Source organism: Aythya marila (assembly GCF_965140915.1).
Source record: "Aythya marila genome assembly, chromosome: 2".
Taxonomy (NCBI): domain Eukaryota; kingdom Metazoa; phylum Chordata; class Aves; order Anseriformes; family Anatidae; genus Aythya; species Aythya marila.
Window position 1 is genome coordinate 78,895,578 of NC_139043.1, and position 25,515 is coordinate 78,921,092.

At 39.6% G+C, this 25,515-nt stretch overlaps 1 protein-coding gene across 1 annotated transcript; it reads left to right on the plus strand.

Moving 5' to 3' along the window:
* The first annotated feature begins 67 nt into the window (after positions 1-67).
* On the plus strand, positions 68-16,387 carry LOC309874254 (UPF0489 protein C5orf22 homolog). The gene is made up of 9 exons (XM_082752273.1): positions 68-189; positions 1,942-2,087; positions 4,669-4,818; positions 6,305-6,755; positions 8,750-8,812; positions 10,708-10,829; positions 12,778-12,844; positions 13,516-13,655; positions 15,001-16,387. The coding sequence occupies exons 1-9, from the start codon at positions 97-99 to the stop codon at positions 15,128-15,130; spliced, it is 1,362 nt and encodes a 453-aa protein (XP_082608399.1). The 5' UTR covers positions 68-96; the 3' UTR covers positions 15,131-16,387.
* The last annotated feature ends 9,128 nt before the right edge of the window (positions 16,388-25,515 follow it).

Below are 25,515 nucleotides of genomic sequence, written 5' to 3' on the forward strand. Positions count from 1 at the left end.
AAGCAATGGGCGGGCAGGGAAGGGAAGGGAAGCAGGCAGGCGGGAGGGACGGAGCCATGGAGCACCGCCCTAAGGGGCCGGGCTCGCTGAGCCGCCATGAGCGGGGCCGGGGCGGCTGCTGGCCCCGCCGGGCGGCGGCTGCGGGCGTACACGGCCCTGCCGGTGCGGGTGGTGGAGGAGCACCAGGACGTGAGTGGGGCTGGGGGTGTGGGGGAGCCCCTCCGGAGGTGGGGGAGCCCGGGGAAGGGGAGTCCCAGCAGGACGGTGCAGCCAGCCCCAGGCGCCCCCTTAATAACAGCGTCACCTCGCTGCCCCTAAATGAAGTTTGGCACCCAGGTGGCTTCAGTTTCCTTCCCCATGCAGCCATTTCGGCACCTCTGTAAACAACTTGCAGCGTTTGCTTATAGTGGTATAAGCATAACTTTCATTACGCTTCTGGTTTGAGTTAGCTTAGCAAGGGCTATTCACGCTAAATACATGCTCTGTGTTCTCGCTATATGCATATACGTGCATGATCTGCCATGTGAAGCATACGAGACCTTTCATCACGAAGCACCCAAAGCTTTATATAGCCCATTTCTGGTGCTGATCGGTGGGAAGGTGTTGCTAGATGCATCGCGCTATGATTAATAGTCGCAGCTGGTGCGAAGGCAGTTTTGTTCTCAGCCCAAAGCAGGAGAAAGTTAGAGGTTTTAGGCTCTTCTCCCTTCCCCCATCCCTTCCTAATCTCACGGTTTATGCAAACAATGAGATGAAACTTGGATTTAAATCACAAAAGTTGTAGGTTGTAAAGGTAGGCCAGATTATTGCCTTTTCCCAAAGATGTTACAGTCATGGAACAAAAGGGTACCCTTGTTATTTTTGACCTTGTTTTATTTACTGCATAAGGAGTGGGTAAACTGAGTAATTTATATCTAGAGAGGTGAAATAGAGTCCAAATTTCTGGTGTTGGACAAATTGTCCAGTTATATCCATGCAGTGTTCAGGATTTGTGATCTTAATCGGTTGTATTCCTAAAAGGTAGCTCTGCTTCTGCTTTAGCATAGAGTAATTTTGTTGTCCAGTCCCTTTATAGCCTTCACCTTCCCTGGGTAGTAGGGCTGGGATTTGCAGCTCTGGCTGGATTTGTTCTGGTAGCTGGGGCAATGTAACTGTAACTGGGCAAAGCTTTACCTCTTGCAGTTCAGTGAGATGCACTGGGAACCAGCAATCAGTGTTTTCCATTCACCACCTGACGCTGTTGCACAGCAGTTACTTGTTATGCTATAAATTGAGGAGCTGAGGTGGTTCCTATTTCCTTATTAGCATGTACCTTTGAGTGAAGACCTTTGGTAGGGGGTGAGGCTAGGTACCTGGGAAAGGTAGTATATTGCAGTTATTAAGTTATATATGTATTAGGAATTAAATTCTTTATAAGCATGTGGACCTAAACATCAGCTAAAGTGTAAACAATGGTGGCATTAGTTTTCGCTCTGTATCAGTTAACTTCTAATATCTGAGTAATGAAGTGTTTTCATCTCTGCAGCACCCATACGTAATGAGTAAGTTCTATGGTATGGAAAAGGCAGCACAGGTGCCATGTTCTGCAGAAAGGGGAAGATAAGTTAGAAATGGAATAAAAGAAAAGCCTGGTCATTCAGTTGAATGATTAGTGAGACGAGCCACTGCAAAGAAGAATTTCTATGAATAAGGAGAGGATAGAGCTGTGATTTTCTAGCAGCTTCTCATCTATAGAGCTCTTAGGCTCAGTATTTGCAGTTCACGAGCAGCCTTGTTGCTGGAATTGTTTCCCCTTTGTATTGTTTTCTGTTTTCTCCTCCTTCCAATACATAACCCAAATTCTAAGAGAGTAAGAGTGAGACAAATGTTTTTGCTGATAAAGCTGTTGTGTTTATCATTTCAGGGGTTGCAGTAGAATTATTTTTGTTCCTGTTCTTTTAGGTGCTGCCTTTCATCTATCGTGCCATTGGTTCAAAGCATCTTCCTGCCAGTAACATTAGCTTTGTTCATCTTGACTCCCATCCAGACCTCCTTATCCCTGTGAATATGCCTGCAGACACTGTATTTGACAAAGAAGTGCTCTTTAGGTAAGTCCTACGTACTGCATCAGAACACTTTAACTCCACTTCTTGCTGCATTTGGTTTGCAGACCTGTATGTGAAGTATGAACAAAAAATGTATAAATAATCCTTGAGCTGTATTCTTTTGTCTTTTCACTTTTATTCAGAACTAAATGATTTTGCGTGGAAGAAGTTATGTTTGTTTTATGAATGTGGTCAAACATTTATGTTACGTGTCCAGGAGGTGTAAGATGTATGAATTGACTTTGTTTAGTTGTTTAGTAATATATCATGTTATTAAACCAGATGGCTCCCCTGGCTAACAGGACAGCATTTTGAGTGGATGCTTTTCACCTGGAGAGCTGTGGTATTAGAACAGCTTTTCTCTCTTCATGCTGAAAAATTGACTGAGAGTAAAATAACATCTGCACTGACAAGATACAAATGTGAAGTTGAAAAAGTTAATTAAGACCAGTGTTTTTCCCCAATTTCTTGTGTAGGCAAAAAAACACACAATGATCTGTGTTCTTGTCTTTTTCTTCCTGTTTTAAAATAAATATTGATTGTTCCAGTATTATGGTGATACACAACAGTGACAAGAATGACATAAATAGTATATTAGCAATTGTATCACTCTGCCTATAGTCTGTATTTGTCGTTGTTGTTGTTGGATGAATAAGAAGCCTTGTGGGCTGCATCATACACCCAAACATTTTGTAGGTTTTGGTTGACTCACTTTCACTACTGAGGTTATATTTGAAGTCTACTTAGAGCAATTTACAATAAAACGCTCCCTTGAGCTCTGTTCAGAATAGCATTGATGATGCACTTTCTCTCTGTCAGATGTATCAATAGAGAGAAGGACAAGTCCACATGGTTGATAATCAAAGTACCATGCTAAAAGTGAATCACAGAATCACAGAATTTTTTCTAGGTTGGAAGAGACCTCAAGGTCATCGAGTCCAACCTCCAACCTAACGCTAACAGCCCTCCACTAAACCATATCCCTAAGCTCTACATCTAAACGTCTTTTGAAGACTTCCAAGGATGGTGACTCCACCACTTCCCTGGGCAGCCTGTTCCAATGCCTCACAACCCTTTCAGTGAAGAAGTTCTTCCTAACATCTAGCCTAAAACTCCCCTGGCTCAACTTAAACCCATTCCCCCTCGTCCTGTCACCAGGCACGTGGGAGAACAGGCCAACCCCCACCTCGCTACAGCCTCCCTTGAGGTACCTAAAAAGAGCGATAAGGTCGCCCCTGAGCCTCCTCTTCTCCAGGCTGAACAAGCCCAGCTCCCTCAGCCGCTCCTCGTAGGACTTGTTCTCCAGGCCCCTCACCAGCTTCGTCGCCCTTCTCTGCACCCGCTCAAGCACCTCGATGTCCTTCTTGTAGCGAGGGGCCCAAAACTGAACACAGTACTCGAGGTGCGGCCTCACCAGAGCTGAGTACAGGGGGACGATCACCTCCCTAGCCCTGCTGGTCACGCTGTTCCTAATACAAGCCAGGATGCCGTTGGCCTTCTTGGCCACCTGAGCACACTGCTGGCTCATATTCAGCCGACTGTCCACCATCACTCCCAGGTCCTTCTCTGCCTGGCAGCTTTCCAACCATTCCTCTCCCAGCCTGTAGCTCTGCTTGGGGTTATTGCGCCCCAGGTGCAGGACCCGGCACTTGGCCTTGTTAAACTTCATGCAGTTGACCTCAGCCCATCGGTGCAGCCTATCCAGATCCTCCTGCAGAGCTTTCCTACCCTCAAGCAGATCGACACACGCACCTAACTTGGTGTCATCTGCGAACTTACTGAGGGTGCACTCGATGCCCTCGTCCAGATCATCGATGAAGATATTAAAGAGGACCGGCCCCAGCACCGAGCCCTGGGGGACGCCACTAGTGACTGGCCTCCAACTGGACTTGGCTCCATTCACCACGACTCTTTGGGCCCGGCTATCCAGCCAGTTTCTAACCCAACGAAGCGTGCGCCAGTCCAAGCCAAGAGCAGCCAGTTTCTTGAGGAGAATGCTGTGGGAGACGGTGTCAAAAGCCTTGCTGAAGTCAAGGTAGACCACATCCACAGCCTTTCCCTCATCCACCCAGCGCGTCACTCTGTCATAGAAGGAGATCAGGTTCGTCAGGCATGACCTGCCTTTCATAAAGCCATGCTGACTGGGCCTGATCGCCTGCTTCCCCTTCAAGTGCTGCATGATGACTCTCAGGAGGATCTGCTCCATGAGCTTTCCTGAGCTGGTCTACTTAGAGCAATTTACAATAAAACGCTCCCTTGAGCTCTGTTCAGAATAGCATTGATGATGCACTTTCTCTCTGTCAGATGTATCAATAGAGAGAAGGACAAGTCCACATGGTTGATAATCAAAGTACCATGCTAAAAGTGAAGCTGACTATACTTCCTAATAATTTTTTTTAGTTTTACTACAGACATTTTTGATTCTTCTTATAAATCAATATTTGTTGTTTTTCTTTTCTTGTTTTAATTTCTGATGATTTGCATGGGGGCTTTCAAGATGTGGAATGTACTTGCGCTGTTCTTGACCATGTTTTCCTTGCAAGAAAAGTAAGTATTATCCCTGGTCTTTCCTTCTTCATTACAGTGAATTAAGTATTGAGAACTGGATTATGCCTGCTGTTTATGCTGGCCATATTTCTCAAGTTCTGTGGCTTCACCCACCATGGGCTCAGCAGATCTCAGAGGGAAAACACAATTTTTTAGTTGGGAAAGACATATCAACAACTACAATCAGGTAAGTTGTCTGCTATCATATGTTGGTAATATAAAAGACATGTAGTTTTAATTGACCTTTTTTATATTTCTTGGATAAAAGTAGTGATACATCTGTTTTTCGCAATGAAAAATACAATCTGTATTTGTGAGTTCTTTAGGACCTAATGTGACTATATGTTTTAATGGGTACAGTTTAAGATGTGCCTTGTAGTCTCTTTACTAATATGTAATTCAAGCTATTCCCCTTGTCCATCGCATGCTTCAACCTAACTAATTTCCGTAGCAGTCCTCTGTTAGATCCTCTTCTGTTTGTTGACATCTCTCATGTCCTGTGGGCCCAAACCTTGGCAGACTATGTACAGTGTGACCTCACCAGTGCTGAACACAAAGAGAAAGAAGTCTCTTCTCTTGGCATTTTGGCTAGTACAGAGAAATCTTGTCTAGTACAGATAAATTAATGAGTAGTCTTCACTGTAGGGGTGTACAGCTTGGTCATGCGTAATTTTCTTCCTACTGTGACTGCCCAGTCCTCCTCTGTAGCACCTTGCTGGTCTGTGCCAACCTGCTACTGCCACATGGCGTTTTTCTGTCTCAGATGTGGGACCTTTCATTTCTCTTGAAATTAATGAGATGTTTGTAGGTTGTTCCTGTAGGCTGTCTACATCCCTCAGGAGGCCAACAATGGGGAACTAAACTTCTGCTGTTCATAAAATTATCTGTCTGTGGTTGATGGATGGTGGTACCCTGTAATTGGCAAGGTCTTAATACAAGTGAACAGAAATTCACTTCTTTCAAGGTTTTTTCAGTCTGAATTTGTTACGTAAGGCTTAATGTGCTGAAATATAGCTTGAAAATAATATTCTATACACTTCCAATCTAGGTGGAGTTTTTATTTTGATTATTTGTTGTTGTTTTTAAATTAAGTGGATATGTAGCTATTAATCCTTGTTACCTGCTCTCCTTACACCTAGAATAAGGAATCATATGTCAGAGGTAGAGAAAAGTTAAACATTAATTAATGCATAATATTTTACTTATAATAAAGTAAATTATATCCATGGATTTCACAGCAGTTCTCAAACGTAACTAAAATAGATTTTCTAAAGAAAAAAGGCAACCTAAGGCAAAACATCCAGTGCTTTGCAGCCTTATATGCCGTAACATTGACAGTATCTTGTTAAATTCTTGATGTAAGATATAATTGAATGTCAAACTAATCTTAGTAGCACATAATATAGAATATATCTTTCTCTACCTATTAGAAGCCTTGTAGGGCTATCAAAAAAATTCCAGAATTCTAATGTAGTGATTCAGCATTGAAGAGGTAAATATAATTTCCAGGTGTTTAAATGGGAATTAAAATAAATAACTTTGTATATGCAGTTTTATTGGCTTTGTTACCCATCAAACATCTATTCATTTTTCTCAAGATGCCTTAAATGCATGTTTTTTTGCTAAGTTCTTTGCAAAGTTCTGTATTAACTTCGAGTTGCTGTCAATTGTAGGGTTACAGGTACAGATGATTACTTTTTAAGTGATGGTCTTTATGTCCCTGCTGATCAGCTAGAAAACCAGAAGTCTTTAAATTTACATGTCGTTCTCATTAATCCTACGGAAACATCAAACAACCAGGAAGAAAATGGCGAAGTAATATCCACTAAGAGACTGAAGCTAAATACAGATGACACAGCACACACTGTTGCTGCCTCTTCATCAGTGACTTTTGGTAACCTTGATCACAGCTCCTCAAATGTGAAGAACAAGGAAATACAAAATGCAAGTGCCCTGAACAGGGCAGAATGTTCATCTTCAAGCTCTCCCAGAGATGACGAATGCCCAATAAGGGAGGTTGCTAAAAATATCTGCCAAGTTCTTCAGAAAGGAGATGCATTTGTTTTAGACATTGACTTAGATTTTTTTTCAGTTAAGAATCCATTCAAAGAAATGTACACACAGGTAAGCATGACAATGGAGAGTCCTCTTCATAGAAAAGTACTAGTCCTCCTAGTGCTTAGTGTCTATGGAGAAACTGTCATCTAATTTAAATTAGCAGATCAGCAGAATCATGATTAATGAATCACACTAATACTTGAAGAGAGACAGTTTAAGGGAGTGCATATTCCAAAGAAGTACAATAACCTAATAGAGCTAGGACCTTACATTTGAAATAGGTGTAGAGAAAACATTCAGGCTTAGAGTTAATGTGGCATGCTCCTGCTTGTTGTGTGGGCAATAAAAGCTGCTTGGATTTCCAAAGTTCATGTCCCAAGTACCCAAAGCAGGATTGATTAATCAGGGAGTGGTGTCAGACTGTATTTCTCACCCCTTGCAGTAGTATGCCACAATGGTACCCCGAGACTGCCTTTCCAAAAGATCTGGTGGCATTGATTATTCAGAGTGATGAGAGGCTGTGATTGATTTCCTTTGTCTGGACTGCTGAGTGTAACGATGAGCAAGCAGCTGTTTCTGATGTTGTGGCTCTGAGCTTAAGACTCTGCACCATATTCAATGTATAGCTTGTGGGCACAGAACTTACCTCACTTGTGTGATGTTGTAAATATGTAGACCTTCAGCTGTGTCAAGGAGTTAGGAGTTTTTCTTTATGTGAACAGGCTTTTTAGGAACTAACTCATCTGCCCTGAAAACTGAGTGCAGCATTTGGGCTTAAAAATTTACTGCAATGTTATGATTGTTTCTAGTGATTAAAACTCTTCTTAACGCTACTTTAACTTCAGTCTGTTCTGGAGAACACTGACATCTTTGAGTTTCAGCTAGAGTACTGCTTCCTTGTTCAGTGTATAGAAGTGAATGCAGTGTCCCTGACCTTTGTTAGTTTCTGACATCCAGTATTTACAATCCTGGTACCTTCAGAAAATAAGCAATCCCAATCATTCTGAATCACAGAAATGTAAGACAAAGTGGAAGCACCACAGGGGTCTTGTCATGTAAGAATACCCTCTTAGGGCTTACAATACATTTTTCATAAAGCCATAGAGGAGTCTTACTTGGTTTTGTTTATTTGGGGGTGGGGGCGGATTTTTTTTTCTTGTGCTGAGGTAAGTTCTCAGCTCTAGGAACCACTTTTGGAAGTGGAGTTGCACAGAGCACCCAGTATTACCTTTTTTGATAAGAATTTCATATGTGGTTAATATTTCTTAACTACGTTCCCTCTTCTGTAAAATACAGTAATTCTATCAGAAAATGTTGCTCAAGTTAACTATTGGAATATAAAAATCCAAGGAAAAGCTAAAAAGCAAGTATGTCTCACCAATTCAGAAGAGTATTCTCCTTCCACCAAAAAAAAAAAAAAAAAAAAAAACACCAAAACACTAAAATCCAAAACAGTGCACTAAAGATGCTTTACATTTTTGTAAAATTTATGGTCTCTTAGTCTACCCTTTCTTTCTCCTGAAAAATTCCTGTGTTCACCTTTTCAATGCTGTTAAGTAAATGAGATGTTTATTGTTTAAAGAAACTTGAATATTATCAAGGAGTAGGGCTGACAAGCCCCTGTTACTAGTGAACTACTTGTTCAACCAGCCTAAAACCTTTACCTGTGTGTTTTTCCTTTAAAATCCTACTTATTTATCAGTCTTATTCATCAATTTATTGGGACATCAGTTCAGCAAAATAGATACACAGCTTCAGAGACTGGTTAATTAACAGAACTTGTAAATATGTAATTTATACAGCTGTGTTACTGAAGTCAGGTTTAAAGCTCAGCTGTTTCAAAAATTCTTGGCTGAGGCTGTGAAGTAGTGCTCTCACAGCATCTTCCTCACCTGCATTTACAGGGAGTTGTCTGTGTTACTGGTGTAGAGAAGCTACCTTGAAGTGTGGGTGTTGTGTGTGTTTGTTTTTTGTTTTGTTTTTTTTTTAATACAGATGGCTTTGAAGTTCCTGGTTGTCATTTGATGAGACTAATATTCTCCCCTTTTTCTTTTTTGAAGACAGAGTATGAGCTCTTACAAGAGTTGTACAACTTCAAGAAGCCTCATAAAGATGCAACAGAGGTAAGGCATTTCCTTGTGGGATACATTATGTGGGAATGATTCTTTTGATTTATGCAGTAAAAATGAATTATGAGAAGGAAAGAACCTATGAAAGGTGCTTAATGAAGTGGTTTCCAATTAAGCTATGCAGCATGCTGAATACTAATCAGAAGTGTCTTAGGAATTTTTTTATGTTAAATATGTAACCATGTAAATATTTAGCATGAGAGTAAACACTAATTTCTGTAAACAAATGGTAATTGACAAGATAGAAATGAAAATACAGTAAGTCATCTGCAGTCTCTCAAGGTGCAATGTTTTTTTTCTCCCTTTAGGGTCTCCTTCTCCTTGCCCTAGTTGTTCTTCCTTGATAGTGAAAGTAGTGCTAAATGCCTAATTGATATTTTATGTATTTATTTAGACATGGAAGGGCTAGTATTGTGCCACTGCAGTGTACTTCTCTTTGTATGTGTTGGGTGTTTCTGAATCATGGAAACATACACCTGCTGCAGCTGCCAAACGTTTATTTAGCCCTGAGCCTAAACAATGTAAAGAGTCATATTAGTGGTCATTATACCACATAATTTCTAAACAAGAGCATAGCTTTGCTTTTGTAATCATCTGAAGGCTTTTACAGATGATTATAAAAGAGAAACTTTACAGAGAGAGTCAATACATATAATAATCCGAGATTAATAAATCTTAATTTGTATGTATAAAGAAATGGAGATGTCAAATTGGTTTTCATGTTTCTTAGTCAATCTGCAAGACTGTGGTGAAAACAGGTACCTACTTAAAAGGTATGGAAATGTGGTAGGGGAAAAGGATTGTGATTAAGTTCACAATGTGATTTCAGGGCATGACACATGTATTTAAGAGCACAGATTTATTGGAGGCAATTGAAGTAGTTAGCAGAAAGTGAGTAGTAGGTACAGAACTTAATATAAGACCAGATCTATGGATTGGTTTGTAGTGAGACAACTAACTTAAAGGGTCCAAATGCAGAAAACTAGAGAAATCAGAGTTTTTCCAGGACTCAAAAGTATTCTAGATGTCTTGTCTCTGAAAATCTGTTAGTTATTCCAAAGTACAACTAGATATGTATTTCTATCATAGTGCAAGGTAAGTTAATGGGGCTTCTGTTTTCCTCTTTTTTTTTTTTTTTTTTTTTCCAATACAGATAGAGATTGGATATATCTTTAAGGTTAGTTACTGGTGCTGCACAGAAAGATGTCTTATTCATCCCTCAGAAACCTGAAGGTGTATTTCATGAATAGCTGATACCCTCAGCTGTTCGTAATTTAGCCTGAAGCTGACAACACTAGCCAAAAGAAGCAGCATCTGTTACATGGTAGTCAGCAGCATCCTAAGAGGAACAACTGTTCTTAATTCATAGCCATTTATACCAATGTGCTTTGTAATTTTTCTTCACGCAGCGCTGCACTGAGTCTCTTTTACAATAAATGTGCTAAACGTTGCTTTTCATTTGATATGCTATATAGGGCCTCCCTCTGCAAATATTTACATGCACAACTTGTATGCATGTGCATTTGTAGCCTTGCTTATTCCAAGAAGATTGCCTCTTCATGTATTATGAACATTTTAAGAAAGTGCATAAACTTTATAATAAAAAATAAATACAATTTATTTGCTCTTATGTTTGTTCTTTGTAAATTCTACCAGAATGTAGATGCAGCTTTTTATATGGTATAGGAAAGACAGAGCAAAGAGGTGTGTTTTTCTGAAGGTACCAGTTTCTGCAGGCATTCATTCTCATCATCTTGTAAAGGTGTTCTGTAGCAATAAACTTGTTGTTTGTTTCCCCACATACACTAGATCAATTAAGCCATGATTTAGCTAGGAAAATCATTCTTGCCTCTTTTTCCTAACATGTTTTTATATGTGTATATTTAAAGGAAGGCTTGCTGGATTGTGTTGAAAACCGTGTTCATCAGCTAGAAGATCTGGAAGCAGCATTTGCAGATTTGTGTGACAATGACGATGAAGAAACCTTACAGAAGTGGGCTTCATATCCTGGGTAGGAGATCTCTAAATGGCTTAAAACCCTCCTGCCATTGGTTTATTCCCGTAGCCTTTGGAGAAGAATCTTCATGAACTGGTGACACAGTTAACAGTAAAGTGTTCTTCCTTATTCCCATCATATTGGAACTCTTCCCAGTCAGCTTATTAAGCTTAAGTAAGTTGAGATGACACAATTTCAGATAAGCCTGTTTTTGATTCCTTTAGATCAAGCTCTTTCCTGCTAATACTACTAGAATAATCTCCTCTTCTGAAAGACCTTTACCTTTCCCATACTAGTATGGGTAGGTTTTGATTTTTCTTGGATCTCATTACATTAGCACCTTCCTTTCCCTTATCTAAGATTCAGCTGTCTATCACCACCACCCCTCCCCCCCCCCTCCCAAAAAAAAAAAAGGCAATTTAGCAATTTACCAGTGCCAGTAAGGTTTCTTTCCTGCAACTGCTCCTTTCTTGGGAGCCTTTCTGGAGCACAGTAGACAAGGCTCTCGTTCCTGATCTATTGCAGAAGCAGTGCTGCAGGAGACCTCCAGATTTACCCTGGTGGATAGTCTTGAAAAGTGTCAGAACTGCAGACAAGGTCATAGCTCTGGAAGAAGTCTTCTATTAGAATAACTCTGAAGAGGGAAAAACAGTATGTACTATAAGGCTAGTAAGCAGAGTCAAAAGGATGTGATTTCAAATGAGTTTCCTGAAAAATATGTGATAGCTATCTGTATATTTCAGTTTTAAACGGAAGAATGCTTAACATACTGTTTTTCCTAAACTTTTTCTTAAGGCCAGGAATAATAACTATAATTTAGTCTGTGTAAGACATGTCTTAGATTTACACCTAAGAACTTAAGTGTTGAGTCTTCTTAAGTTCAGTTGTCCTTAATTTCTGTAATGCAGTTGTTTAGGAACTGATTAGCCCAGCACTTTGCTAACAGAAAATGCGGGAATCTGGATGGGATCTATGCAAGGCTACCAGATTTTCTTTGCTTTTAGAAGAGCAAGTCAGACAATGCAAAAGTTAAGTCTGTCTGCAGTGCCACATGGCGAACATTTTATAAGATCAGCCTTATAGAGGCTGATTTCTGCATGAACAGAATCACAGAATTTCTAGGTTGGAAGAGACCTCAAGATCATCGAGTCCAACCTCTACCTAACACTAACAATCCCCACTAAACCATATCCGTAAGCTCTACGTCTAAACGTCTTTTAAAGACTTCCAGGGATGGTGACTCCACCACTTCCCTGGGCAGCCTGTTCCAATGCCTAACAACCCTTTCGGTAAAGAAGTTACCTTCAAGCAAAAGAACCTTCATGCAAATTTTGTCCTCTCTGGAGGGAAGCAAGTTTGGTGAAATTTTGTGATCGATGTGAGGCAGAACTCTCATAAAAAGCAACAAAATATTGGGGTTATACAGAAGGGCTGCTTTGGTGCTACAGAAGTCCTTGCTTTCTGTGGAAGAATGAGTGAAAGGCTGCGCACATGAGTGAGTGTCCACAAAACATGTCAGTGGCATCTGCTGTGCTTCTAAATAAATGTTTTAATCTGAAAAGAAACTGAGCAAAAGACCAAGTTTTCCCTTAATAGGAAGATTATTCATTTTTGCTGTCAAATACAGCAGTTACTGCCAGACTTCTGTAACAATCAATGCAAGTATATCAAGTTAATAAAACTTTTGAGTGACAACAGCTTCTCTCTAGGTCTGCCCTGAAAGAAAGGGGAAGAGGCCTTGCAGAATAGGTATGAATAGTAGGGTTTCCTGAGACCTAGGGAAACAGCAAAATAATACTGATACTCTCCATTTTTCTTAGGTACAAGATGACATGGGCAACATAACTTCTACTTTTTTCTTTTTTTTTTTTTTTTTTTTTTTTTAAACTTAGGTTAAATGATGTATCAGTTTCTAAGTTTTTACATAACACTTTTTTTTTTGTTTTTTTTTTTTTTACTGCAGAATGAAGCCCCTTGTTCAGCTAGTTCACAGTTTGAAAAGCAGGATGGAGAGCCCAGACTATGAAATGGTAGGTCACTGTATAAAGGAGCAGAAAATTGGTAATTTCCAAAACATATGTTCAACAGGGAGGGAAAAAGTTATGTTTAATTTTAGACTTGACTCCTTGATTCAGTACTTCTTGGGATTTTAATAGTTTTTTTAATGTTACTGCTTAGAGCAGCTTTTTTTAAAAGCTTCTGAATTTTTATTGAATTTTTATATGAATTTTATTGAAATTTTATATGAATTTTTATTCTGCTTGTCTATATTTTATATTGTCTATATATTTATGCAACATTAATATGATATTTAGGACACTCATGTCTCAAGCTGCTTCTTTTGAAATTAGTTTTCACTTCACCAGGGTCTGTCAATATACTTTATAGAACTTAAGGTACCTGCTTGTAAAAGATCAGGCCTGCCATCTTCAAGGACTGCAGCATGCTCTGAATTCATAGGAGAGGTACATTGCACTGGAGATAATGAAACAATCCATGTAAACTCAGGATTTTATTTTTTTTTGTTTGAGTACTAGCTGGGAATAAAAAACTTACTGTCTGAAGGTGTGTAAGTTACCTCTTGGGCTAGGGATAGCAATTTAGGGATTTCTTATATAGACAAGCCATATCAATACTTTGTTTGTATGACAAGTGAAAATCTGTTAATTACAAAATGAAAATATGTTTAATTTACATGTAGGTCCATCAGGCTGGTTTGACCTGTGATTATATGGAGCTTCCCCACCATGTTAGCACGGAAGAGGAGATTGAAGGCCTCATACAATCCACTAAAGTTCTACTGAAAAACATGCCTAAGCCCACACTTGTGACAATTGCTCGGTAAGATGTGTAGATTCTTTAAAACATTCAGACAGCTTTACAAAGCTAAATGATTCTATGAATATAACATTGGTTAATGTATCTTTTTTAAAAAAAATCCATCTTCCATTGGAAAACTTAGTGTACTGAAAATTGACATTTGAAAGCATTAATCATATGGCAGTGACAGTATACTGCTTAAGGGAAGGTTCTATGCTGATGGCCAGTTTTACTAGGCTTCAGAGTGGCCAGCACAGATTTCAACAAGCAGTGAAAACATGATGACTTAATGAGTTTCAGTGCAGGCTATATAAAGCCTATGATGAGGCCTTGCGTGTGTTACAGTGGATGGCTGTCACTGAGGTTCATATTACCTTTGCTACTTCTGTTAAGCAATTTAGAGTAAACCTATCTTGATCAACCTTGCATGGGCTGAAATTATGCCTTCTCTACTCTTGTGCTAGGATTCATTACACTATTGGTAAGATCTGTTTTCAGTGAAATTTTTAATGGAAAAAATTTTGATTAGGTGGGACAGGTTTTCATCTAATAATCTGAAGGGTATTTATATTCTAGAAAGCTCTAATGACGTTTTGCGTAGGGTTAAAATTACTCTTCCGGGACTGTAAAGGAATTATTTGGGAGAACAGAATGGAGTTGGGGTCAATGTACTACCCTATCCTGGGAGAACTTAATTTGAAGACCACAGTGTAACTCTTAACTAATTATTGCAACTTACTCACTTGAAGAGTACCATGTGTGCCCTATAAGTACAGGCAGCAACACTAGGATCTGACATGAAATAGTTTGTGTCAACAACAAATACCTACAACAAAAGAAAGCTGTATTTTCTGTGCCAGCCACAGAATTGTTATGCACTTTTGCAGAGGAAATAGAGAATCTGACAGATCTAAAATACTAGAAGCGTAGCTCTTTTTTTTTTTTTTTACCAGCATCTGTTTGTGGTAAATATTGTTATCCCAGGAATTACACAGATTATTATTTTTTTAATTTTCCTACCCATTTTAACTAGTAGCAATTGAATTTTTCAATCTACCTTTCCACCAGTACTTTCCAACAGTACTAATCCAAATAATTGGATTATTTGCTTGAATTCTGATTGGCAACATGTTGTGTTAGAGTTGGAAGTCGTGTTTCTGATCATCTGTGGGCTTTCTGTTCAACTTCAGGCAAATTGCAGTTGTTGAAAGCAGAGAGGAAAAGCACAGTAGTATACTTTGAAGAGATACTGGGAGGCAGAACTTTTCATGCTTTGAAAGTAGCTTCAACACCCTGGATACAAAGCATTACAAGAATACAAATTAATTTATACTCCCTCATTGTTTTATTCAAATCTTTGTTACAGATCAAGTTTGGACGACTATTGCCCTTCTGAGCAGGTTGACATCATTCAAGAGAAGGTTCTCAATTTACTAGGTTTGGTGTATGGCACTCTGGATGTGCGCTTAGATTACTCAACCAACTCCTCTTTGTGACATTTCTTCATATATTGCTTTCCAATGCAGTAGATTAATTTAAATTGCATATTTGCTGTGGTTGCAGGGGAAAAAACACACTTATTTCAGCAGATGGCACTAGAACCCAAGCTGACCAAGAGCTAGGTTTAAGTTGCACTGCTTTCAGTCAGCTGTATCTGAACTGTTACCCATTTCTTTTGATTGTTATTTTTACTGTCTTGCTTATTTTAAAAATTGGTTCAAAAGAAACTGTTTGTCCACAGAATGTACTTTCTCCACCTGATTTCTTGAAGTGTGTGTAAAAAAAAAAAAAAAAAATCTAAAAATAAATAGATTGCTTTTATAAACTTAAACTTTTTGGAGTTCAGTGAGTAACAGATGTGTTCCTGAGTTGCATTCTATTCTTTTAAGAGTTACCTCAGTAGTGCCAATAAGACCTTGCATTTGCATAGTGATCTTTCCTAAGTGCTGTACTTCAGCACTCCCCTCACATTTTCAAGAGCAGTTTATGGCTTCTGCCCATCCACAGAATATTATTTGTATTTATAATCTGCATTAATATTGTCTCTTTACCTTAGAGTATTTCTTTGGTGACTCGGATAATGTTCCTGAAATGCAGACATTGAATTTTTATTTTTAAAGATACTTTTTAATACATAAAAATAACATATGTGTGTGCATGCTTTTATTTACTGAATCCTGCAAGGAACTGAATTGATGTTTTCTTCAGGAAACAAAAATTTAACTTCACTGAAGTACAGAGCCTTCTGTACCAGGCTTTCACTCATTTCATTTCCCACTTGGAAAGTAAGTTTTAGAACTATTTAATATGCAAAGCAATCTAATTCTAGAGAAAACTGATACTTCAGGAACAACAACAACAATAACAAAAGAAGAGGATTGTTTTGGAAATGAAGCTGAAATGGGAAAGAAAATACCACCTAGATTATTGTGCTTTTTTTTGTGAATAAATTCTGCTTGTAACTTTTCTGAAATAGTTAATTCATAAGCACTAATAGTTTTGCTCTACAGTGACTTCATCTACTTTTACAGGTTTTTTGTACTATTTCTGTTGTTGACACAAATGACTAGATTGTGAATACTTAATAGAAGAAATATTTTAAAACAATAAGTTCCATGACTACAGCACCTTTTTTCTTCTTTATGAGTTCTGTCACAAAGACGCCTCTAATCTTGGATCCAAGCTTCTTAGTACTTCATGAATTACAGAGCATATATATTGTGTACAGAAATAAAGTGGAGTAATTTCATGTACTGCTTGTGCAGAGAGGATTGTGTGTGTGTGTAAGAGATGCTCTTTGCTGGGCTTTGGGTAAGGTTGTAAAGAACTAAAAAAGCATTGAAATGTAGGTGCTGGGGTACATCCCTGCTACAGCATACTATGAGCCCCAGAGAGGTGCTGTAGCACAGTTCTGCCTGGGTGCCTGACACGATTCTTCCACAGGGTCCCCCAACAGAAGCAGCAGCACATTGGCCTGGGCTAGGCCCTGCCAACTATCAGCCTGGGGCTGCCTTGTGCCGGCTCCAGCAGGGTATAGCTGGGCCCAGCAGCCAAGATGCCAGTGCCTTGCCTTGGGGACAGCCTGGGGAAGAAAGGAGGGCACATGTATTTTGTATTTATTTTGGCCTCCAAAGAGCTTTTTCTGCCTCATTTTCTCCCCTCCATCCTGTAGAGGAGGGGCTGGATGGGCACCTGCCAGCCATCCCAGCTAGCCCACCACAATGCTCAGGCTTGCTGTAGGCTGTCTCTGAGCTTTTGAGCAGTCCTGTATTGCAGGATTGGGTGTGACCTATGGGAGTCGACTCAAGTTCTGAAACGGTTAAGATGGGTACAAGCTGTAGCCCAGGTTGTTGGTAGTCATAACCTGGGGGAAGAATATAAACTCCACAAAACTGGTGTTCAGCGTGGTAAACATAACCAAGTTACAAGTGACACTTAGAAGCCTTTTCCCTGAAATGATTAAAATGAACAAAATTAAGAACATAAGTATTGCCAAGCCTGATTAGATGTCTGTTGGAGGTTTTGTGCACTGATACTGCCTAGAAATAAATGGTGCCAAAGGTATCATATCTGTCAATAGCCAGCTACCTTTACTCCATGCAGAAAAATACTTATTAAAAAAGCAAATCAGTTTTTCTTTAATTTCCAGAAAATAAAGTTATGTAGTCTTTCCATTTGCCTGTTCAGAAAGGTTGACTTCACAATATGTAGTCCGGGTGCATCAGTGAGAATTTTACAGCAGGTTAAGACAAATTATGGAGGTTATACTGCATTAAGTCAAATGAAAAGATCAGCATCCTGTGCAATGTTTGCAGTGTATAATTTTATTTGGTCACTTTTTTACTTCTCAGTGTGCTGAGAAATGTCAATGTAGTCCCAGAAATAAGCTTCCGTAATGAAGTGGGGGAAGGATAAGCATGGTTTCAAGAAGACATGCAGTCAATATTGACTTGATTTCCATTTTCAAATATTTCTTTACAAAAATGAATATTTGCAGTAGAATGCTTTTTGATACAGAATAGAATGGGTGGATCGTGCCTATTTCTTAAATGTTACAGTAACTTAGAATTCAAGTAGGTGTTATTTGAAGTCATGTAGAGGATCTCTTTGCAGTAAGAAACAGTCATTTGAATTTGTATTGTTTCAGCTTATTTTTTATTTTATTTTTTTAGGCAAGAATTAATGAGCTGTTGCTACACTGATTATAGCAAAAGAGTAAGCTAGTTACACTTAATTGCAAGAACATTTTTTTATTATTATTATTTTAGGTGTTAAGGCAGAGTGCAGCATTTTTATCATGCAGTCTGATAAACTCCACAACACAGGTTGTTTCCCACAGTGGTTTTTCATGTAAGTAACCAGTATTTCCTGAAAGTGGTACTGGTAAGAAACGCCTCTATTCCCACAGTGTGTTCCTCTTCTGAAAAAGAAATGTAAACAAAATGTGAAAGCTTTTTTCCTGCTCAATATTTAACCTTGGGCCTCCTAGTTTTCTCCTTGCTTAACTTCTTACTAGTGATCTGTGATTCAGTCACGCTGACCCATGCCTATAGATGTCCTTTCTGTGATGCAAGTGTGCCATGTAAACCTTTTTTTGGTAGGAATCCCAATTTAGCACCAATTTAGCTTATGTTGTTACCTATGGTAAAATGTAGCTCCATACAGTCTTGATGGGATGCATCCACACCAGCCTGTGGGCATGGGCATCAATTCCAATATTAACCTGAAGATACTTTGGAGAAGTAAGAGAAGAATTTGGTACAGCATTTCTGTGACAGCAGACCTGAATGGGTTATGTTTAGCCTCAAAAAGAAACTAACCTGTAGTGAACAGCGTATCTCCATGCAGCTGAAGAAGAGAGACTTCTCCACTTGGAGGGAGTCCTTTAAATGCCTGTCTTCCTGCCACAAATACCTGTGCTGATGGAGCCCAAGGCTTCACTAACACAGTTAAAAGCATCTTGCGTATTTCCCACTAGGTGGAGAGAGAAGTGCGTGTTACTGTCTCCACTGTCCTAATTATCTGAAAGGCTGCAAATGCATTTCCAGGTTCACGTTGTGATTAAACTCTATTTATCCTTTGGAAATAATAAAGGGAGAACAGAATAACCAGCCTCTTTAATGCAGTAGAAAATTTCCAGTCACAAAGAACTCTGCATCAGTGTTTGCCCCTAAGATCTGTCATGCAGATAAACAAGAGGTGAAATTTGCCCAAGTTAAGAAAATACAAATGAAAAATTACAGCCTGAGCTAGGGGCCAAACACAACTGAATTTTAAAGAAAACTTTTATTGAGTTTGTTGTGGTTTAACCTGGCAGGCAGCCAAGAACCACACAGCACTCTGCTCCCTCCCTCCCAGTGGGATGGGGGATAGAATCAGGAAAAAAAGATAAACTTGTGGGTTGAGATAAAGACAGTTTATTAGGATAAGAAGGAAGGGAAAACAATAGTAATAAAAATAAGCAAGTGATGCACAGCACAATTGCTCACCGCCTGCTGACTGATGCCTAGCCAGTCCCTGAGCAGCAGCTGCTCCCCCAGCCAACCCTCCCATTTTTATTCTTCATCATGACACCGCAAGGTATGGGACATCCGTCTGGCCAGCCTGGGATGGCTGTCCTGGCTCTGTCCCCTCCCAGCTCCTGGTGCACCCTGAGCCTCCTTGCTGTCAGGGCAATAAGAGAAGCAGAAAAGTCCTTGGCTCTGGGCAAGCACTACTCTGCACTATCCCTGTGTTATCAACATTATTTTTCTCCTAAATCCAAAACAGAGCAACATATCAAACACTATGAAGAAAATTAACTCTCAGTTGAAACCAGGACAGAGTTTTATGAATGTGAATTTGCATAGGTAAATGATACTTCAGCACTACGACCTTGGAAGGCCAATTGCAGAATTTCAGTTAAAATTGTTAGAGATCTGATTTCTGAGAACAACCAGTTTTTCGTATATAAACAGTTCTGAACACTAAGTTCCCAAGTGAAGTTACTCTTAAAAATGAAGTCCACTATGATCACACTTCAGCAAATTCTCTGAAAATCTGCAGAAAGCAAGGCAAATTGTTTACTTGCCAGGCTATGATATTTTAAGATCTTTCTTTCCTCATGCATTTCCAACAACCATCTCTCTTTTCTGTTTCTCTAACTTGTGTGTTATGCTTTGGATTCTGTGTCATAATTTTAATAAACCACTGGGAAGTCTGTGACAGCTACTGACAGGACAGAAAAGGTTGCTGCCAAAGCAATGAGTAAGTGGAAATGGGAAGGTTCCTGGCCAACTAAAGCAGTGCAGCAAGGCAGACAACCCTCACAAGATAGCTGGAGGGAAGGAGCAGAGGGGAAAGGCTGGTGCTGCTGAGCCAGTTGTTCTGCCTGTGTTTCTGACCACAAGAGGAAGATACCTCTTCGTGAGCTCCTGTTTATGAATGTGGGGGATTAATCCTACCACCTGATCTAGATTTAGATCTATATACATATATATATATGTATATATATATATATGGACTGTATAGCAGTGATTCAGATTAGTTTCTTGGCTCTGATGAGCAGCCCTGTTGCTTGACTGCTGTCCCCCAGGGCAATTCTTGCAGAAGTAATCCCTTCCTCAAGAATCTACCTCCTGATAGGAAAGCTAGAAGACTGCCTAGCCCCTCCAAACAGACTGAGGAGGTAAACCTGCATACAGATCAAGGGAATTCCTGTTTACCTGAGCTGTTTGAGGCACTTCCCTTAAAAGTTGTGGAGACAGTGTTAAAGAAATTAGCCCTAATTATGTTGTGAGATTTGACAAGAGTGTGGGCCCATTACTTTTTACAGTGTGTAATTTACTTGTCCCAAGGAACTATCCTTACAGAAAAATCACATGCCTTGAAAAATTTGCTGTCAAATCAGTCTCCCTCTTCTGTGCTTTTCTGAATGAAGAAGGATAGCTCGACCTCTGTCTGGCACAAAAACATGCAATTTTTTCATTGCAGTATTTCTACAATATTTTATCTATGTTTCAGAACAAACATAAAACCCGGCTTCTGTCTTCCCTCCTTTTCCCTTCCCCAAACTGTCCTTTCAAAATAAAGCATCAGTCAAGACAACTTCTGGCTTGATGAGCTGAGCAGTTACCATCACCACAGATCAGCACTCAGAGAAAACAAGGGTCTGAACCGCAAAGCCAGGAAGATTACTGCCCTTTCTTAGGGAAATGTCTTATTGTCCAGATTCAGCTGTTTTATACCTTAAAGAGTTCACCAAAGAATAAATGTCCATTTCTGTGCTGTTAAACCCTGCATATTACCACACTATAGGCTAGGAATACATTTCATTTGCTGAGAAGAACCCTTCAGCGGAACAAGAAAAAGACAATAACTCATTAAATAAACATGCTATCTGCTTTATTTTCTCGTAAGACAGTGTCAGGACAACTGGAAGCCTCCCTAACATACTTAACTATGTTGAACTTATTACTGAACAAAGGCACAGCATTAAAATCATTATTTTTATAAGAGACTTAAAATCAGAAATGAAACGATCAGACCTGCCAAAACGGAGTAAAGATGGGGCCAAGCTTTGGAGCTGGCAGAGGCACTGGGTCAGGGCTTTTTGGGGAGAGGGAATGGATACTCTGCCTGATTTAATACAGAATGACCTGACATTACACTGCGCCGTTGTTCAGTAGCCCAGTAGTCCCTTTAATGGTTCCTCAGGTACAGGGCTATCTATGGTACTAGGTGAAGGTGGTTTTATTCATCTATAACCTTCCTCCTCCTCCACTGTGTGTTGAGGTCCCGGGGACACCACCAGCCCTCACTGCTCCTGCCGCCCTGCCCCAGGGCTCCCCCCACTCTGCCCCAGAGATGCTGCAGCAGGGCCTGAGCCCAGAACTGTGCCCTCATTTCTCTATAGATCGACCAGTTTGACCACAGACGTGGCTTGTTTCTGTGCTTTCACCCAGCCATCACAGGACTGCCAACACAACCTTCTGCTGTCACCACCCAGCTATGCCCTGTAGGTGCAGCAAACCCAGCCCATGCTGGAACCCCTCCAGTACCCTGCTCCCTGCCCAGATGGAGCCACTGCCCTTGCTGCACCCCAACAGCCAGATGAGGCCATCTCATGCCCTGAGCCAGCATCACCATTAGTAGGTATTTTTTGCAGCAGCCTCTGCTTTAGATCTTTACCTCTGCACGCTTCCTGTTTAATTGGCCATATATATGTCTTATCATCTGATTCTTCATGCTCTGAAGGATGAGTAAGAATAAATCCTGCAGCAAAAAGGCCAACGTAATCTGAGAGCTGGGAAAACAAGTGCCACGATTAGACAAAGGCTTTTGCACTGTGATGTTGCAGATATGCACTGAGCCATCTGTGCGCTAAGGGAGGTGCATCTTTGGGAGGCACAGTATTTTTGTGTTGACTTTCACAGAGTCATTTTTTATGTGGTCTTTTGAATACTTAACAACACTCTTAGTTCTGTTTAATTTTCATTAATTAGAACAGCTTATCAGCATATCTTATTGCAATGAGTGTTGAGGGATAGAGCTATGGGGTTTCATTAGAACTTAAAACTTCTACTGTGCCTTAAAATTGCACTTCATTTTCATTATTGTTCCCAAATCTGTCTTCACCAATTGCCTGTTCTGGCAAGTAACTATATAAAACTAGCATTTCTCAGTACTACTCTAGTGCATCATGTTTTGTTCCCTTGTGTGAGTTACTGGCAGGGAGAGTAGCTATGTTTTAATAAAGATTGTTTTCTTCCCATAGGTAGCAGAGGCTTATAAAAATTGATTTTATGCCTCAGTGTGTGAAGACAGCAGAGCTAAATAGTCATACATCCTAGTTGTTAGAAAGGAAGGTAGGCAATAAACTTCTTTTACATATTCACGTGCATGCAAAGCTGGGCAATGCATCTGAAAGGGCAAAAGGGTGGGGAAAGCAGTTGTTGGACACACTAACCAAAGCTCAGAAAAAAACTTGCTGAATGGTAAAAGACAACTGGGAAGTATCACATGCTACTGCCTCTGACATGAATGAGATGAAAATGCTAAAAATAAAAGGTGACGGAAAAGAAGACAAAGTTTAAAATATGCTTTCAACTCATTAGATGGCTGATGTAGAGTTGATTGCATCTTCGTGAGGGTTGGGTCCAAACAGCAGTACTACTTTGGGTGCTACCTATAGATTTTTGTTCACCAGCAACTAAGACATCCAGGTCTGTGGGGTGAAACACTGCTTGCCATGGTGTTCTCTGGGTGAGAGGTAACTGAGGTTCTGGTAGATACAGTATTCCAGTAAGAACATGAATTTTAACTTCAAGATAAGCAGTGATGTATTACTTCTTAAACACATATATATGCATCTGGGATTGCTGCCAAAGTAGACAAATTTGCTTTCCAACCATCAGGTGAAGAAAGAAGACAGCATGAAATGAAGTGTGTAGAGAACTTTGTTATACCATCTTGGACTAGCTGCTATTCCCAGTCTGTGTTGGAAGAGGAAAGAGAAAGGAATAGTCCCCTGCAAAGGTTCTAGAAAGACAGGTCTTGATGGGAGCAACCTCTGAATAAACCCAGATGGACTTTGTTGGATTCAGTTTCCCCTTGAGAGTTGTGTTTTTAATCAGTGAAGGATTCCAAAAACTATTCTCCAGCATATGATTGTACCAATATAGAAGTCATCTTTTCTCAAGCAACCATCTTATTTAGACATATGCAGTGGTGGTTCCTAAATCAATTATTATTCCCACCAGGGTTGGACATGGAGAAACTGAAGAATTTGGAATCATTACAGGATTAAAAGATAAGCTCAAAGTTCAGTGTTGATCAAATACAGAAACCGTCTTCTCAAAGACAGAAGAAAGCAACATGCACTTACATCTTAATCACTGTTGATAGTTGTAATCTTGCTATCAATGTGGCAGTACCAGAAGAATGTTGTAGTGCCATAGAAAGGAAAAGGGCTATCAGGTATGGGTCTTTTCGTACAAGAAGAGGTGAAGCAGAATCTTCACTCTGGTAAAGAACTAGAATTAAAGGAATTACAGTTGACATGGAGAAAGTGGAAAGGGAAGATAATTTTTTGTTTCTCTACAACATAAGCACTAGAGAGCATCTGACGAAATTTTGAGATAACAGACCTGAAAAACAGAAAAAGGGATTTTATTTATTTATTTTTATTTTCCTTAGAATACATAAGTTGTGCAGCACATGGGTAGGGAATGTGTAAATACCGTAAGTTCAGATGAATTTGTCCTCCGTGCTTTCTCTCTAATAATCTTTTTAATCTATCAATCACAACTGCTAAAACACATAGCAGTAAAATCTTTCTCAAGGTCCCTAACCTGCTGGGATCTGAGAGTGCTGAAGCAAGGATTTTTTAGGTTTCCTTTCTTTAATAATTTCTGTAAACATAAAATATTGTAATGAAATCGTAAAGTATTCTGTGTGAAATAGCTGAATTTGAATGACAGTCCACGACCTGCTAGTAGCACATAATAGCAAATTTAAATGTGTGCATCTTGAGAAAAGTCGTGAAGAAAAAGGCATGATGCCACAGCTAAACATGACATTACTGTTGAATTCTGCTCTGAGGAAGTACTTGTAAGAGTTCCTGAAGAACCATAGGGAAATAATATCTATTTTTTCCTGCATATGCAAAATTTATCTTAAAAAATGGTAAGGGAAAAGGGTTTGTTTGCTTGTTTTTGAGGTCTTCCTGTGCTAGGTAGTGTTTGGGTTAAACTTTGATGTAAACATGGAGACAGCCTCAATTTTAATTGGGCTTGGTGGCTTGAGAGTATACCAGCTACAGGGAAACAAACAGAGAAAAGAGAAGTGATAAAAATACAGGCATAGGTGGTTAAATGCAGCTAAATTAAAAAAAAAATAAAAATAAAAATAAATGTATAATTGAATTCTATATATCAATTTTCATAGACATTCTTATCAGAACATGTTATGGACACTGTAACACTACACCAGGGAAGTACCTTGTGCCTAACCACTTTGGGGAAAATTGAATATAACTGACTTTACTCTATTTTGATAGCCTTCAGCAGAATTCCCACTGATGTTTCATGTATTGATGTTGTTTTTAAAAGTCATGTCCATGTGTTTCAAGGTTCAAACACTGACAGTAATGTCCTAAAACCTTGCATAGCTTCAGAGAAAATGAGCAGAATCTTGAATCTTTACTCTCATTTTTTAGTTTGTTTCTCCCCTTACTCTGTATTTCTTCAAAGACAAGCTGAAGCCAGCACTGCTTTTGCTAATGAAAGTCAACTCCTCAACATGTGTGTAAAGTTTCCAAATCTTCAGCACATGGAACAACTTAATGTGTGCTAAGTCATAAAAGTCAGTTTTCTGTCAGAGACATTTTCCAAGGTTACTTTTTATTTCACTTAAAATTTTCTTATAAAGCACAGGAACTTTACTGCGGCTTCCTGAAAGTGCTGTTTCTCTCTCTTCTCTATGCAGAATAAGTCACTGATTTGATCATATCCACATATCATCTTATCCAAGTTTTGTCTTCTCTTTTCTTTCACTTTCTCCTGCAGCTGGCTCTGTCTGGAAAGGTAGTGTTACACATGCCATTAGATAGAGGGCTGGTAACCAGGTGGGTAAGGGTGCTGTTCTTTTGAATAGAGGCGTACACAGGCCTTATTACAGAGCAAAATCCCCTGTTCTGCATCATTATCTTCCCTTTATAGAAGCACTGAAGGAAAAAACACATTCCCAGGTAATTTATGGGCATTAGGAGCAGATGGATTTGAAGCCAGTTAAAGGGCCTTTCCTCCGCCTTTAATCCTGTCCTAGATCCTCAGGGAGACAGAAGGCAACAGCACAAAGACAACTTCATAGGTTTCCCACTTCACTCAGAGTTCACAGCATC

Coding starts and splice junctions, on each gene's coding strand:
- LOC309874254 (XM_082752273.1), top strand. CDS start 97: ATGAGCGGGGCCGGGGCGGCTGCTGGCCCCGCCGGGCGGCGGCTGCGG. Junction 2,088..4,668: donor GACAAAGAAGTGCTCTTTAG/GTAAGTCCTACG, acceptor TCTTCATTACAG/TGAATTAAGTATTGAGAACT. Junction 12,845..13,515: donor AGAGCCCAGACTATGAAATG/GTAGGTCACTGT, acceptor ATTTACATGTAG/GTCCATCAGGCTGGTTTGAC.